This window comes from Melanerpes formicivorus, unplaced genomic scaffold (genome assembly GCF_026170545.1).
Source record: "Melanerpes formicivorus ecotype bairdi unplaced genomic scaffold, bMelFor1.0.p_v2 SCAF_39, whole genome shotgun sequence".
Taxonomy (NCBI): domain Eukaryota; kingdom Metazoa; phylum Chordata; class Aves; order Piciformes; family Picidae; genus Melanerpes; species Melanerpes formicivorus.
This window is the reverse complement of record NW_027142391.1, coordinates 4335765-4352317: the sequence shown is the minus strand read 5'-3', so window position 1 is coordinate 4352317 and position 16553 is coordinate 4335765. Positions and strand designations below refer to the sequence as shown.

At 48.3% G+C, this 16553-nt stretch overlaps 1 protein-coding gene across 1 annotated transcript; it reads left to right on the top strand.

The window, feature by feature from the left end:
• Positions 1 to 1238: 1238 nt before the first annotated feature.
• Positions 1239 to 16157, top strand: ENO1 (enolase 1). The gene is made up of 12 exons (XM_068158325.1): positions 1239 to 1339; positions 6659 to 6753; positions 8009 to 8104; positions 10603 to 10661; positions 11290 to 11359; positions 11554 to 11687; positions 11850 to 12072; positions 13591 to 13788; positions 14019 to 14220; positions 14590 to 14698; positions 15128 to 15186; positions 15687 to 16157. Exons 2-12 carry the CDS (start codon positions 6669 to 6671, stop codon positions 15754 to 15756), a joined length of 1305 nt encoding a protein of 434 aa, XP_068014426.1. The 5' UTR covers positions 1239 to 1339; positions 6659 to 6668; the 3' UTR covers positions 15757 to 16157.
• Positions 16158 to 16553: the final 396 nt, after the last annotated feature.

The window sequence follows — 16553 nt, the reverse complement described above, 5'->3', positions numbered from 1 at the left end:
GGGAGCAGCTACAGGGAGGAAATAGCATAATTAAATCCTGGAAGGGAAAGAATCCCCCCCACGGTGCCAGAACTGGGAACAACTCATGTGAGTGGTCATGCTCTTATTAAACACCATGGCATGTGGTTACCACTGAGTCCACAGAAAGTGGAGTATTACTTTCCAGGGATGGAGGCTTTGCTGATCACAGAGCACCCAGTTCATTCAGCTGCTGCATCCTAAATAGTTATCAATGAACAATTGGATGTTTTTCTTCAATATCCATGGAGGGATCGGAGCTTTTCAGGAGTGTGAGTCAATCCTTTGTGCCAAAGTCTTTAATTCCATGGCCTGGTGTTGAGCTCTCTTCCGCTCCATTATTTTTTTGGGTCACAACATAGTTTTCAATATGTGTCTTGGGGCAGATCCAGGCAAAACACTTGGAAACGATTTTCTTCCTGTTGGCACGCTGGTGTCTGGGGTGTCATAACCAACTGCATGAGTGCTCTTTCTCCACACCAGGAAGTGTAACGGTTTTTCACTTAAAAATCGAGGTTAAACTATATTGTATTGGTCATTAACCTTCTCCTAGAAGGAATAAACCACCCTCTCTTATCCTTCCTAATGTCAGCCTTCTTGCTGGTGTTAGTCATAATTTCTGCATCTGCCTTGTGGAGGGTTGGACTTGACGAGCGTGCAGGTCTTTTCAAACCAAAATGATTCAATGATTCCATGAATGCATGGCTGTGCTTCTCTGCCCAGCAGGCAGCAATGGGATTTCAGCAACCTGGCAGTGCTGACCTGAACCACGCTCTTGAGGAGCCCTGGCAAAATCAAGGCTCAGCTTCCAGTCTTAGTGACAATAAAAGCGGTAAATTCCTTCTCTCTCTCCCCACATTTATGTTCATACAGGAACGTGCAAAGTCAATGTAAGAATCATAGAAATGTTTGAGTGGGAAGAGACCCTTGAGCTCAGGAGCCCCCTACCCTTTGCCCTCTCCCCCACCCCTGCCTCCGCGCCGGGGCGGTGCCAGTGCAGGAGGAGGAGCGCGCGGCCCGGCCCCGCCCCTCCCGCACGGGGATTTTCCACGAGGCTGAGCCGCGCGGGTCGCCGCGGCACGTAGCGCACGCACACGAGCCCGCCTCTGGCGCGAGGAGGCGGTAGCCAATGAGAGGGCGGTGAGGGGCGGGGCCGACCAATGGGAAGCCGGAGAGGGTCTGAGCCGACCAATGGGATGCTGGAGGAGGGCGGCTCATCTGCATGGGGTGGGCTATACCCTGGCGTCGGCGCAGCCAACCGGTCCCAGTGAGAGGTGAGGCGGCGAGTCAGGCTTGTGTGGAGCGGCTTGCTGGGCTCTAGGTGAGTGTGGCGGCAGCGGCGAGGCCTTCCAGCCCCCTGGCCTTGCGTGTGGTCTCAGCCGCTCATCCCCTGCAGTGGTGCTCGAGGCCCGGCTGGGGCCGCGGTTTCCCACTCCCTGGCTGTGCCGGGCTCCCCGGAGCTTCCGCTGCCCCCGTGAGCCGAGACCTCGCCGGCCATGCCTGCGGGCAAGGCCGGGCCTAGGCCGTCTCCGGGGCCGGGCAGGCTTCTCTGGGAGCGCAGCTTTCTCTAGGAGCTTTTCCCGCTGCAGAGCGGCCCAGCCGCAGTGCGGGGGTGGTGGGAGGCCTGCTCCGGCCTTATCCTCCTCGTCGTGTGCAGCGGAGGGGTAAAGCCTTCCGGGCAAGGTGATGGGTCAGGGCTTCTTTCAAAGACAGGGCTTAATCTCTCTCTCTCTTAATCATTAACAGTTGTTCTCGGATTGCGTGCTGTGATTTGGACCTTCCCCTCCTTAGTTGCAGCGGATGTCCTTCAGCTTTGCATCTCAAATATTTAGTATTTGATGTCAGCGCTCAGATGGGTGCCTTCAGTCTCTTAGCGGGGTTCATTCAGTACTGGGTATCTCAAGATAGAGCTTGTGGGGAGCAGCATCCGGTAACTCGATGTGCATCTCTGGATGTTAAAGCGTAGAAGAAAAGCTGCCTCTTGGCCAGCCTGCCTCGTGGAGGCTTGCAGGAGAGGATCTTGGTCTCTCTCCCGCCCGTTACTTGCCTGCTGAGTCACAGGGCATGGTTATGACTTTCTCAGCCTTGCAGGAAGTAGTGAAGTTCGTCATCCAAACCCACAGAGAGAGGCAGTGGAGTTTCAGGCCTCCATCCTGCCTGGCAACGAGAGAGAAAGTAGTTTAACCTGTCTGTGACTTACTCCCTGCCAGGCATTACTTGGAACACCCTGGATCGCGTTGTAGTGCGTAGAGGTGAAATGGTAGCGTGTGGATGCAGGGAAATAGGATTGGGAGGCGCCCTTGGTGGCCCCCATTTGTTCAGTTTTTAGGAGTACTTAAGCAGTAGAATGTAGCATTGATATTTCAGGATCTTATGCAGTTAATCTGAGATCAGTAAGCCTTCTTTTTTCCCCAGAATGGTGATGGTATGAGACTTGCACTCTTGAAAGATATCTAAGTCTCATGTAAGGCTTCCACTAATAACTGTATAGCAGGACCCAAACAAGGAGAGTTGTTCCTATGGCCGTAGAATGCCTGTTGAGATGCTTGCAGTCCTCAGTCTTAATCTTGTCTTGACTGAAGAAAAATGTGTCTTCAGAATACCTCCTGAAAACAGCTTTTGGTGGTAGAGCAGGCTGATACCAGAACCTCTGGAAATTATTTTTTAGTTGGAGTGGTCCACACTGGTATTTGAGCATAGGATCTGATCAAAGTAGTGATTTCTTGGGCTTGGTTGATGTTGAAGGTGTCACTCAGAGCTGGCAGTGGTGCAGTGGGCTGTAGCTTAGCCTTGAAGTAGGTGATAACATGTGCTCTTTGAAAGGCCAGGAAAGCTGGTGTGTGTGATTCCTCCCCTAAAGGGAGACAGTGACCTTGCCAGCAGATTACAGTACAAAAATGGATTTAGGCAGTGCAATCATTAAATATCTCTCTGGTATTTGCATGTTTGGCCAGCTCCATGCCTTGAGTGCAAAGGTCTGGAGCAGGCAGATGAGTCCTCTTGCATTCAGTTAGCATTTCCACAGCTAGACCTGTGTGTGGACTGACCCTTGCTTTCTAGCTGAGTTGGGGGAGGCAGGTTACTCAGCTTGTGATAAGCTAAACAGCTTCAGATTTTGACTGAGGAAGAGCTCAGTGGGAAAACATTCCTGAGCACAGAAGTGAGGGGATTGGCAAAATGAAGGGGGGGAAGAAAACCCAAAGTGTGAGTAATTTGTGGATGGTGTGGTGCTGTGAAATGCACCCTTCTAAAGAAAAGGGAAGGACAGATGGAGAGGTCATTTGTCAAGGACGCTTGAGGAATGCCAGACCTGGCAGATGTTTCCAGAGGAAGCTCTTGCAGTGTGTGTTGCTGTAAGTGCCACCTTGGTGAAGGTGAACAGACAGTTGTGGCACTGCATTAAGGCATCCTGTGGGCTAGCTGGTTCTGAAAAAGAATGTTATGCAGGCACCTGCTATGCTTTACAAACTTGGAAAGCTTTTCTCAGATAAGTGGGGATTCTTTCAGTATGTGTAGAGAGATAAGGGCTAGTGTGGCTGGGACTGGTAATTAGGGAGCTGCAGGGATTTATTTCCACCTTGCATGTTTACAGTTAGGTAGTGGCAGTTTGAAGGCCAGCCTGGAGTGAGTTGTTTTATTTCTTGGATGAGACATTATCTGTCAGTGTGTGGGTCTTGCTGTGAAGCAGGTGGTTATCTAAAAATCTTTGAGCTGCCTTCATGCTGTGCTGCTAGGGGCAGGACAAGCTGGAAGGGACCCTGCAAAGCCAAGGGGACAAACCAAATGGCTGCCTGTGTTTTTAGCATGGGGAGGCAAGAGAAATGAAATTACTGTGGAGTAAGAATGGGTGTATGATGTTAACCCACACACACTCTGGAAGCAGCAGTATTTCTAAGGTCCTGTTTTCCTTGCAGTAACTGGAGAGATTCGTGACCATTTCTGTAAACAGGGTTACCACCCACACTGGCTTGCCAAAAAGGCACTTTCCAGATAGTTCTGAGGCTGAGCTTTCTTCTCTCCAGATGAGCTGGGTTTGGTGCCAGTCCATGCCTTACAGGCATTGGTATGACTTGATTTTTAAATGTAGCTGAGCTTACATAAGGCATTCCTCACTGCAGTTTTCTTAGGGGAAAAGTGTTTAGGCACATGAGAAGATGGGGGGGGGGAAGGAAATATTGAAGTAGTGGTGATTTCTCTTCCTTTTAAGAGGAAAAGCTATTCCTGTAAATACTCAAGGCAGGGTGTGACTATGCTCTTAATTAGAGCTGTGGCTGGCTGTTTCTATTTCGAGCCAGGTTACATTTGGCTCTGAACAGCTGCTGTGCATACTGAGGACTGTTGCACTTCAGTCATTTAAAATCAAAAAGAATTCTAACTGCTTCGAGATTTCCTGTGTTAGGATTGCTTGGCTGCTCTGCAGTGGTGAGGTGACACAGTCCCTTGGATCTCTCTGGAAACAAGGCTTCTGGTTTAGGCTCTTCTTCCCACCTAGGCTGAGATTTCTGTCTTCTTAACACACAGCTCTGTCTGAGGGGGTTTCTGCACCCTTGACACCTTTGGGCTTTATGGGAGAGGGACCAGGCAGCAGGTCTCATGAAGGGTGAGTGAGAACTGGGTAGTGCCAGCTGTGCCTGTTGCTGGTTCAAGCTGCTGAAGGCCCTAGGGTGCACCAGCAGCCAGGATGTGGAACAAGAGGTGTCTAGTAGTAACCTCAGCAGCTAGTGTGGATCTCTTGGGAAGTATGTATTAGTAATGGGGCTGCTGCCTGCTCTGCTCACCTGCAGGATTAGGCAGCAATCTCATGGTCACCCCAACTCAACTGGGGACTATTAGAAGGATGGCTCTGTTTCAGAAGGTTGACCACTTTAAATAATGGACTCTTTTTCTCTAAGAACTAGAAGGAGGCTGTGACCTGCTGAAAGAGAATGTTGTCCACCTGTACTGGATGTCAATAGCAAGTGCCACCATGGAGAAAAGCCCTTGAACAAGTAGCTGTGCTATAAAAGGTGCTCCACAGGCAGGGCAGTGTCCAGGGAGGTGAGCAGGAGAAGGATCTGTGGCATTGTGCACTGTCCAGGCTGAGCCCTGCCTTAATGCTGTGCAAGGGGAGGGTAAGCCTGAATTCAGGTAACTCCTGAGGTGGAAGACTCTTGTCTCCAGTTGAGATGGAAGAACCTTCCCTAGTCCTCTGTAATGCTCCTGCATAAGAGTCAAATGCTCTAGAGTTGAAGAATGAAGAGTATAGCAGTATTAGATGATCCAGGAAGAGCAGCCATGCAGAGCTGATCAGCCACCCACCACTTTTCATTCAGTTCTCTAGAGGAGTTAGCTGCTTACCAGGAGTTTGCATTTGTGGCTACTGAGGAGCTGCCAAGCTTGGTGAACCTTACAAATCCATCTTCTACTGTTGTGTGTAGGGCCTAATGGTACTGCAGTGAGGATCAACCTTTGAGAAACTGAGCCTTTTAGAAGTTGGTAGGATTCACTGAACCAAGTAGGACAAGAACGTTTTTGCCATCAAGCTGGACAGACTTACAAGGAGAGCTTTAAATTGGCTTTAGTGTCAGGGGGAAAAGAGCCAGAGCCTGCTGACTTTTATAAACCAGCAGGAAAATGGTTGTGAGATGCCCCAAAGGAATTCAGGCTTGTTTGAAAGTTGACAGTCAGTGGCCCCCTTCAGATGTTAGTAGCAGCATGGGTCACAAACAGGAGGAGGTAGTAGTCCCTGTGCACTTAGAAAGCTGGGGTCTAATTGCTGTCATTGAAAGTTGGTGGGGTGAGTTGCACGACTGGAGTGCTGTGATCAACAGCTACAAACTGTTCAGGAGGGGTATGAGGATGCTCTTTTGTGTTTTTAAAGGGAGGTTGCACAGAGCTGTGTTTGAAGAATACTGATGAATAGATTAACATTAAAAAGTGGGTAGATTTAGTTTGGACATGAGGATTTCTTCTATGATGAGGGAGAAGAGGTTGTGGATGTCCTATCACGGAATGTGTTCAAGGTGTGGTCAGACAAGGCTTTGAGCAACCTTATCTAGCAAGAAATGTCACTGCCTGTAGCAGAGGTGTTGAACTAGTTTCATAGTTTCATTCAGGGTTGGAAGGGACCACAAGGATAATGTAGTTCCAACCCCCCTGCCATGGGCAGGGACACCCCACACTAGATCAGGCTGGCCAGAGCCTCATCCAGCCTGCTCTTAAACACCCCTAGGGACGGGGCCTCGACCACCTCCCTGGACAACCCATTCCAGGGTTTCACCACTCTCATGGTGAAGAACCTCCTCACATCTAGCCTGAATCTCCCCCCCTCCAGCTTCATTCCATTCCCCCTAGTCCTATCACTCCCTGAGATCCTGAGAAGTCCTTCCCCAGCCTTCCTGTAGGCCCCCTTCAGATACTGGAAGGCCACAATGAGGTCACCTGGGAGCCTTCTCTTCTCCAGACTGAACAGCCCCAACTCCTTCAGTCTGCCCTCACAGGAGAGGTGCTCCAGCCCTCTGCTCATCCTTGTGGCCCTTCTCTAGACACGTTCCAGCACCTCCACATCCCTCTTGTAATAGGGGCTCCAGAACTAGATGATCTTTGGTTTGGATTGCAAGGGATGTTCATTCTATGATTAATGTTGAACTCTTCTTTGCAGGTGTTTAAAGATGTCCATCCTTAAGATCCATGCTCGTGAAATCTTTGACTCTCGTGGGAATCCCACTGTTGAGGTAGACCTTTACACCAAAAAAGGTGAGTCCTTAGCTGTAGATGTTCATTTCTCTCTCCTGTATGAGAGGACTCAAGAGGCAATCAAATTTACAGACTCTCCCTTTCTAGCAGTGGAATTGTGCTTACTCTTTCCTCCATACATACAACATGTTGCTGAGCTTGCTATGGACAATGCAGGAAAAGCCTCTACCTCATTCTACTGGGATGAATTTGCAGAGCTCAGCATGGTGGCCTGGACAGTCAAGGGTATTTTTGAAGTGTGTTGCTTCATGTAGTCTAAATTGGCCTTGCTCCCCTTGCCCTGAGCATAAACTGGGATAGCACTTTCAGACTGAGTTAACAAGTTCCTGTCCTCAAGCAGCTGTCCTGGTTTGCAGAGTTCCCTAAGCTGTGACTCTCCTTGAAGATTAATTCTTGGTTCATCCAGCAGCCACTTTGTGTAATGAAAGTCTGCTGTGGCAGAGTAGAATCTTGGGCAATTGTTACTGTCCAGGCATGACTAAAAAACTTGTCTAATTGGGGTTTCACATATAACACCTTATTTTTTAATTGTTATTATTTACTGTGGGACTTGCCTGTGGTTTGTTAGTTCTTCATCCCACATCTGATAGGATCTGACAAAGGCATTGTGCAAATGCATAGCAGCGTGGTTTGGTGGAATGAGCAAGCACAATGGCCCTAATACCCTCACTAAATAGCTGATCTTTCTGCCTCAAAAGATTAATGCAGTCATTAAATGAGATTGCCCCTGCTAAGCTCTTTGCTGTAGTGGGATAAGGGAAGGACTGGAGACCGAAGCTGGCATCTTGAGCCACAAGCAGAGCAGACTCCAGTGTGCTGATTCTCGACGTTTAGCATCCTTGGCTGTGCTGTGGTCAGGAGAGCTTGAAACTCACATTAATAAACCAGCCCTCCTAATTGTCCCTTTTGTGCTGTATCTTAGAAGAATTTAAGAGCTGGCCTGCCAGAGTGAGCTCCCAAGTAGATTGAGGGAGTAAAGCTAGCTTTTTGGAAGGAGGGTGGATGATGTCCCAAACCTAAACCACTTGAAATGCACAGTGGAAGAGAACGAGTGAGGCAGCTTGGTGTGGATCAGTAGCAGGAGATGCTGTAAAGGAGCAGGATCTCTCTCAGGATCACTGTGTGAGCAGAGAGATGGCTCAGAGATTACCTCTTCATCTCCAGGGATGGAAGTGTGTGGTAGGCTGGGATGGCATAGGGGTGGAGAACAGGTTTGGATGTGCTAAGTGAGTTGGGTTCTTTGTGTTGTGCACAGGTCTGTTCAGAGCTGCTGTTCCCAGCGGTGCCTCAACTGGAATCTATGAAGCTCTGGAGCTTCGTGACAATGACAAGACACGCTACCTGGGGAAAGGTAAACCTGAATTCTGGTACCTAGCCTGACCTGTTACAGTGGCTGTGTTGCTGCATATGCTAGGTTGTAGCAGAGGACACATGGGCTGCTTTACTGCTGTCCATCTCCTGTACAAGGCATGGCACTTCGGCCCAAGCAACAGGGATTAACCGTGAGATGGTAGCAGTGCTCACCACATGGAGGTGGGGTGGCACAGGCTGCTGGCTGTTCCAGCAGTGGTGGTGATCACTATAGCTCTGTTGGTGGCTACATGGAGCTCAGACATGCTGGCTAGGTGGTGTCCCCAGCACAGTATGCCCAAACATCCTTTGTTCCATCACTCCTGTTGCCCAGCATGTTGGCTCCTGTCAGAGTATAGAGTGCTCTAGTGGTGTGTTGTAACAGCATCCAAATGACCTGTTCCAAAACGTTTGACATGGCAGCTGGTCAGAAGATCTCTTCCTAGACCAAATCTTCAAATAACTCTTGGATATATTTGCTCAAGAAGTGTGTTAAATATTTCTGCTGTGGCACTGTAGACTCCATAGATCCCAGTTAAATCCTAACCTTGGAGCTTATGCCAACTGCTGCCCACAGCTAATGTGCAGCTTCACACTGGTAACCATGGAAGAAACTTTTGTTTCAGACTGTATAATACCTAAAGCCTCTTTAACCTGTCATTCTAGGTAGCCAGGATACTTAAGTTTGTGTATGTGGTGTAATATTTTAGCTGTCTGGGGACTGATTTTATGTTCTGAAAGGTAACTAAACACAGCAGTCAGCAGACTGGGCTGGGAACAAGTGTGGGGACAATAGCTGTATACAAAATGTCACGGCCTAATAAACATCTTAATAGTAATGCTTACAGCTGCTCTGAGAGCTTCGGTAGTCAGGACACCTCTTTAGCTTGCTGCTGTAAAAGCTTTCATGCCTTCCAAGTACAGGCAATCAACTCAAGTTTTGGCTGGGAAGAGAATTGCTTGTCTTCCAGCTTCTCTGCCAGTCAGGTGAAAGAATGCTGGAATACTGTGTCCTTGTTTCACATGGGCAGTTAAAGGGAATGACTGTTGAACTAGACTTGGAGAGCCTCCTCTGAGAAGATACATGGCTGTTAATACTCTTAACACAGAATAAACTCCTAGGTGACTGAACATCCCAAAGAGCTGGAGAGCTTATGCTGTTTACCAGGGCATCTCCTTGAGGAGAGTAAATGTGTGCATACCTCTGTGTGCTAAATGTGTGTGCTTAGACCTGTTAAATCTGATCCTACAGGCACGTAGCTAGAAAGTGGCTGAGCTTCCCCAGCAGGCTATCACAGCTGAAGGGCTTTGTCAGCTGGGGAATAACTGGAGTTAGGAAAAAATAATTGCCAAATGGGATGAGTTGCAGATAGCTGAAAGGGCTTTTGTAATATAAATCTGCAGACTTAGAGCATTTAAAAGGCAATTAACATGGTCCAGGGTGCACTTCATTAGCAGCCAGTAGTCCTGAAGCGTAGGTCTTTGGAAATCTTTATCCAGGGATGACAGTGTTCTTTATTGGTAGCTGGCTGGTGATGGTCTCTGCTTATGAAGAAGTAGCAAGTTCACACTGGAGCTGCTGCTTTACACAATGGAGGGTGCACACAGACTGGAAGGACAGTACTGTACTCATGCTTTATCCCTGTCTGAAGGCAGGAGCAGACGATTTCTGTTCCTGTATCCAGGAGCAGAGACGGTGTATGTCGGCAGGCTGAGTGTGAAAGGTGTGCTAACATCAGCAGTGTTACACAGTAACAGCAACTGGTGACATGCCTGAGCTGCTGCATGCTTCTGGGGGAGCCTTTTTCTTTCCCTTACTCATCCATTCTAGGAATTGGATAGCACTAGCCTATCCTGAAGACTTTTCCCAATGCTGCCCTTCAGCCCCTTGAGGTTTGGGTCCACAGTGACGTTTGCAATAGGATGCAAACCTAGGTGGAAAGACCAGGCACAGCCTTGCTGGCTGATGCACAGCTGCTTCTCCTTCTTGAGCTCTTCTAGTCTGCTGCTCAGTATCAGGCACTTCCTGACTTGTAGGCCTGTTGACCTGTTTGTCCTTTTCTCTTTCTTGCATGACTGGCTTTTGGTTTTGGCTATGAGTCTTCATCTCTTCCTTGATTCTCTTGTCCGTTTCGCTTCTGTCAGGTGTATCCAGAGCTGTTAAATATGTTAACCAGTTCCTGGGGACAGCATTGTGTACACAGGTAATGGATGTGCTTTCAGTGCAACCTTGTCACTTGGATGAATTTCTCCAGTGCATGGTCTTGCAAACTGACATTGCAGCAGGCATTCCTTGATGATGCTGACTTCATGCAACTTCCATTCAATTGAGATGACCTCTCTTAAGTGTTCAGAATTGGCTGTAAGCTCAGGTTGGATTTGGGGTTGAATAGCATGAGGTAATACATATTCTTCAGATTCTGTTGTTACTGAGATCTCCTACTAATGCCTGCATAACCAGTGTGGTTGACCAGTGTCTGATCTGCTTGTTCCTTCCAGGTGTCTCAAAAGCTGTTGAGCACGTCAATAAAACAATTGCCCCTGCACTGATTAGCAAGGTAGGAGCAGTCTGTCTTCTGCTAACATCAGCTAATGCTGTCTGTGTGTCCTAACTGGTGGGCTGTCTCTCTAGAGAGAGTTAATGGAGCTGGTTTTTTGGAGGTGGGGTGGGGTGTTAGCCTGTATGTTTAAGTGCATGTGAGCCACACTGACCTACAGCAGTTGCTTTACTTAATGATTGTGTCTAACAATGAAAAGGTTCTCTAGCAGCCTGGTGTGGTAGTCTGCAGAAATACCTGAGCACCTGGGAGATTCAGTGGTGTGCAGTTAGATACAAGCTGCTTTGAGCCTGTGCTGAAGGGGCAGGGAACATTAAACTGGGGCTTTCTCCTGTGCTGTGCCAGGTAGGTAAGAGTGTAACTGTCAGGAAGTCAGGGGATGAGCTTAGAGCTTTGAGTGTGAGGAGGAAAACTAGCTTCTGATGGATCCAGCTTCTCTGTCAGCCTTGGTCTGCTGGAAGTGACCAGAAGGTGCTGTGAGGACGACAGGAGCTAGTCTCTGCAACTGTTGGTAGTTATCCTTAAGCAAGCCTTGGTGTCTGCTAGGGAAATGAAAAGGCAGTGGGTAGGTGAGGTTTGCAGAGCCATGGTTGGTGTCAAGCAGTGCTGTGTTTGCTTTTCTCTGCAGAATGTCAACGTTGTGGAGCAAGAAAAGATTGACAAACTGATGCTGGAAATGGATGGAACTGAGAACAAATGTAAGTGGGCTCCTGTTGCAGTGAGGTGTGGAAGGGTGAAGCTTAGTTGCTAGGTTCCTAGCTTGCCTTAACCATAGACAAGAGGCAGTGTATGGATGTGCTGTGCACTGCCATAACCAGGACCATGGTGCTGGTATTGCTGAGTCTCTCTCTGAAGACATAACGTTTCTGAAAACAGTTTCTCCCTATTTCAGCCAAGTTTGGTGCCAATGCCATCCTGGGTGTGTCTCTGGCTGTGTGCAAAGCTGGTGCTGCTGAGAAGGGTGTCCCCTTGTACCGTCACATTGCTGACCTTGCTGGAAACCCAGAAGTCATCCTTCCAGTTCCTGTAAGTCTCTTGGCAGGGGCAGCTGAAGATTTGACCTGACCAGGTCCTTCATGATCTCTTGTGGTCTTGGATCAAATTATCTAGTGGATAGAGAGTCTTGATGTAAATACTGGGATCAGTTTATCCTGAAACATTCTGACTTTGCTTTGTGCTTCCTCCCAGGCTTTCAATGTGATCAATGGTGGCTCCCATGCTGGCAATAAGCTGGCCATGCAGGAGTTCATGATCCTCCCCGTGGGTGCTGAGAGCTTCAGGGAGGCGATGCGCATCGGTGCAGAGGTCTATCACAATCTGAAGAATGTCATCAAGGAGAAGTATGGCAAGGATGCAACCAACGTGGGTGATGAGGGTGGCTTTGCCCCAAATATCCTGGAGAATAAAGAAGGTGAGAATGAGCCAAGTGTGGGAGGAGATGTAACTAAATAGCCTGAGAATGAGGGCCTCATCTGTCCAGTATGAATAGGAAGCTGGATCAGCAGACTGTAGGACTTGCTATGCTGCTTTGCTCTGTCTTTCATCCTGGCAAACTTTCTAAGGTGTTAAACTGTTGTGGCCCACTATAGGGCCACAGAGTATTCCCTTGGACATCAGATTATGCTGCTTAACAGCATGGTTTTGACTTTTAGTGCTTCATTTCTGTAGGAGCTCAGGGAATCTCACCCCCTTTAAGTTGCAGAGTGGTGTGGCAGTGTCTGCAAGCATTGCAGGCTTCCCAGAAGTCAGCAGTTAACATTCAGGGGAGTTGTTTTTCTGCCAGTAAGGAGGAAAACATTTTGAACTATGCCTGCTAGTGTGTGGGGGTTTGCCTGGGAAGTTGAAGCTTTTGCTTCTGCAGCCCAAGGAGCCTGTGGGGGAGGCAGGCAGCTTGTCCTGTGGAAAGTGAAATATCTGTTCCTACAAAAACTGTAGCAGCTGTGTCTGCCTCCTTCACAGAAATGGAGCTGCTAATAAAGCAGTAGAACTCTAGAACTCAAAGTTACCTGCCAGCTTTAAAGTAAAAAAGTACTTTGTTGTTGAAAGTGGCCCCTGGATGCATTGCCTTAGATTGAAGACACTGAGGCAGCACCATAAATCAGGGCACTTCTATTCCCCAGCTGTGTGCAGCTCTTGCTAGGTCTGTACCCTAGCAGGCAGGAGTGAAGGTGACCTTGACTGACCATTACAGTCCAAGGATTTTGTGTTGCTGACAGCTTTTGCAGTCTGTACTATGTTAACATCTGGCATTATGAATAAAACTGCACCAACCAGAAAAACTAGCAAGAAAAATTAACAAAACCCCTTTTGATCCAGGCTTCCTACTGTAAATAGCCTGACTGATCCAGCTGCTTGGCTTTGACTCAGGGTGGCTAGGAGACTCATTCTGGTCCTTTCTTGGACTCTCCCCACGCAGGGCAGCATAGTGGGTAGTATCTGGAGACTCCTCCTGAGTTGCTCTGTGCAGTTGGAGAGCAGATAGACCAAGGAGCAGTGCCCTGTGCAGGGGCAGGCTGTGTATCACATTGCCTGGCAGGGTTTGGAAACACTTTCATGGTCAGCACCTGATCTGGAGCTAAAAGGGATTAAAGTGGAGTCACTACTTCAGCCCACATGCCTAAAGCTGGAAGAGGATGTAGTATCATCTAGTATTAAGCTTTTTTGGGCTGCCATGTAGTCCTGCCTGAAGAGATTATGAATCCCATCATGGTGTCTCAAGGGTATTACAAGCTAAAAGCAGTATTGAAGTAATTTCTTGTTCCAGTCAGTTCAGAAATGAGAGTTTTAAGAACCTTTCCTGTGTGGCTTTTGGGCTTTCTGTAGGGGTTAAGGGAGATTCTTTGCCAAGTGAATGTGGTGGTGTTGGTAAATGAACAACTTTTGAGGTAAGGAGCTTGGTGGGAACTCTAAATACTTCACTGTGTTTCAGCTCTGGAGCTGCTGAAGACTGCTATTGCCAAGGCTGGCTACACTGACAAAGTTGTCATTGGCATGGATGTGGCTGCCTCAGAGTTCTACCGTGATGGAAAGTATGACCTGGACTTCAAATCCCCTGATGATCCCAGCAGATACATTTCTCCTGATCAGCTGGCTGACCTGTACAAGAGCTTTGTCAAGAACTACCCCTGTAAGTTGTGCAACAAGAAGCAGGGTAGCAGTGGTGGGTAAGGGTTGGTTGCTGAAGGAAGGAGTTAGTGTGCAGCCTCCCTTACAAAAGGGACTAAGATCAGGACAAGCAGCTAGCATTTTAGAAGTCCTGTGAATGTTCTTTGAGGTGGCTGGTGCTGTGGTGCCACTGCTTTCAAACAAGACCTTTCAGGGTGACAATGTCTTAAAGCTCTTTGTGTCCCTCTCCAGTGGTGTCCATTGAAGACCCATTTGACCAGGATGACTGGGCTGCCTGGAAGAAGTTCACTGGCAGTGTTGGCATCCAGGTGGTTGGTGATGATCTGACTGTGACCAATCCAAAGCGTATTGCCAAGGCTGTGGAGGAGAAATCCTGCAACTGCCTCCTCCTTAAAGTCAACCAGATTGGCTCTGTGACAGAGTCCCTGCAAGCGTAAGTTCTCTCCTCTTGGTCTTGCCAGGGAGGGGGCTGGTGTAATTGAGGGAGATGAACACAGAGACCAGAGCTAGGGGAGCAGAAACCTGTTAGCTGGGCATCAGTGAAGGGGGAATAACTTAACCAGTAGAGGATACTGACAAGTGAACCTGTGCCTTCATAGTCTGGATGCATGTAAGGACATCAAACAGCTGCACTGGGTTCAAGTATGTGTAAGAGCAGCTCTGTCACACAATCCTAACCCGGACCAAAGGGCAGCTCTCCCTTTCCAGAGCAAGGCATGCCTGCCACTTGGCAGCAGCACTGGTGCAAAGGCTGCTAAGCCAGTAGGAATGATGTGCAGCTTTGTCTGCTTATCTCTTCCAGCTGCAAGCTTGCCCAGTCCAATGGCTGGGGGGTGATGGTGAGTCATCGCTCTGGAGAAACAGAAGATACCTTCATCGCTGATCTGGTAGTTGGTCTCTGCACTGGTCAGGTTGGTGTCTGCAGCTGCTGCTGTTTGCCCTTCTGCTTGATGGGATAATACTATGTGGTGATAAAGCTGTGCTTGCTGTACAGTAGATGGGCTCTGCTCTGACTTGAGGCAGGCATAATTGATCTTTGGCTGTAGGAAGCTGATGTGTCTAATGGGAGTGTGAGAAAGGAACATGTTATCCTGTGTGAACTCACCTTTGACCACTAATTAAAATCTTAGTCATCTCCAGTGAGTGTCAGCATTTTCTGCTGCTGAAGCTCTTGGCAAATGAACACTCTATTGCTCTTTATTGCCCTGGCCTGTTTGACTAGATAGATACTTAGAGTCTGATGCTGAAATAAAGCTTATGATTGCTGTTTAGAGTAATCATCATCACAGTTTAGTGTGGCCTTGGCCACAGTTCTTCACTAACTCTGCTTTCCCTTTCAGATCAAAACTGGTGCCCCTTGCCGGTCTGAGCGTCTAGCCAAGTACAACCAGCTGCTGAGGTGAGACTCGGGGGGGAAGAGGGCTGAGGGTTAAACCTGACATAGATTGGATGCTCTGCTGGTGCATTTGGGGCACAGCCTGGTCTGCATCTCAAACTCTGCAGCCTAAGGGCGTAAATGGATGCTGGCAGAGATGCTTTGGGGCAGGTGCTGTGCTTGCGGAGCTGGCTGTAGGCTCGGTGATGAGCTGGCTCAGTACTGTCTGTAACAGACATGCTAAAGCGGAACATCATACAAAGCATCTTGTCACACTAGAGATGAGACATGGTCCTGTGTCTGCACCATGCCATGGCCTTGGGCAAGCATTTCAAATGTTTGGGTGAAGTTACATGAGATGGGTGATGCTGCCTGGTGTAGTTAAATGTGTGGAACTGAAGTTTGGTGGGAACTGGCTCCTGACTGTGGAAGTGCCTGAGTACCAGGTAGATCAGGTGATGCAAGACCAGCAGTTGTGCTAGTGCTGTCTGCTGACATTGAGAACTCTCTTCCCTTTCCATCAGAATTGAAGAGGAGCTTGGCAGCAAGGCTCGTTTTGCTGGAAAGAACTTCAGGAACCCTTGTGGCCACTAAGCTGTGGATCAGTCAACCCCTGTTCTGGTTTAAAGCACTAGTCATCTGCTTAGGTCACAATTACCTGTACTAGAAAGATAAGGGCAGCTGAAGGAAAAAAAGACCAGTTTGCAGGTCCTCTTTCCCCTTAGACATTTCCTTCACCTAGTGTTATTACCAGCTCTGATCTGTTACTTGTAACGCTCAGCTGCTTCTGTAGAACAGTCCCTGGGGGGGTTCTGTACTAAACACCCTCTGGGATCACGATCTTGTGACTTTTTGGGCATAAACACTTTGATTCCTTTCTCTGCCTGTCTGGTTTTCAGTGTTTGGAGCTGTGTGACTTGCAGTGCAGCAAGAGGTACCTGCAAACAGACAGTAGTGTTTTTACATGTGATAAATAAAAGCATCAAACAACCCAACCAAGTGTGGCTTGCAGTTACTTTGGGGGAGGCTGAAGAGCAGAGATACCTCCTCCCTCTGCAGAGTCATACCCTGCTCTGAAGCTCTTCTGCAGGGAGCAGGAGTTGGACTGTTGTCACTGTGGCCATGGGGTGGAATTCAGTTGCTCTGTGACAAATAGACAAAGAATGAGCTGACTGTATGCCTGCTATCAAGAGAGTGTTTTCAAGGATATGTTTAGTCATTTGGAAGGAGGCCTAAGAATAGGTTTCTAACCCCTAGATCAATTGTGATCCTGCAGGGGAAGAGGAAAAAGCTCAGAGGTCTTCCTTCATTTATCAAGGATGAGGTTTCTCCTGACAAGGGCTGTGATTAACCTTTCTCATGGACTGTTGCAGATGTCTGCTTGTCAGTCT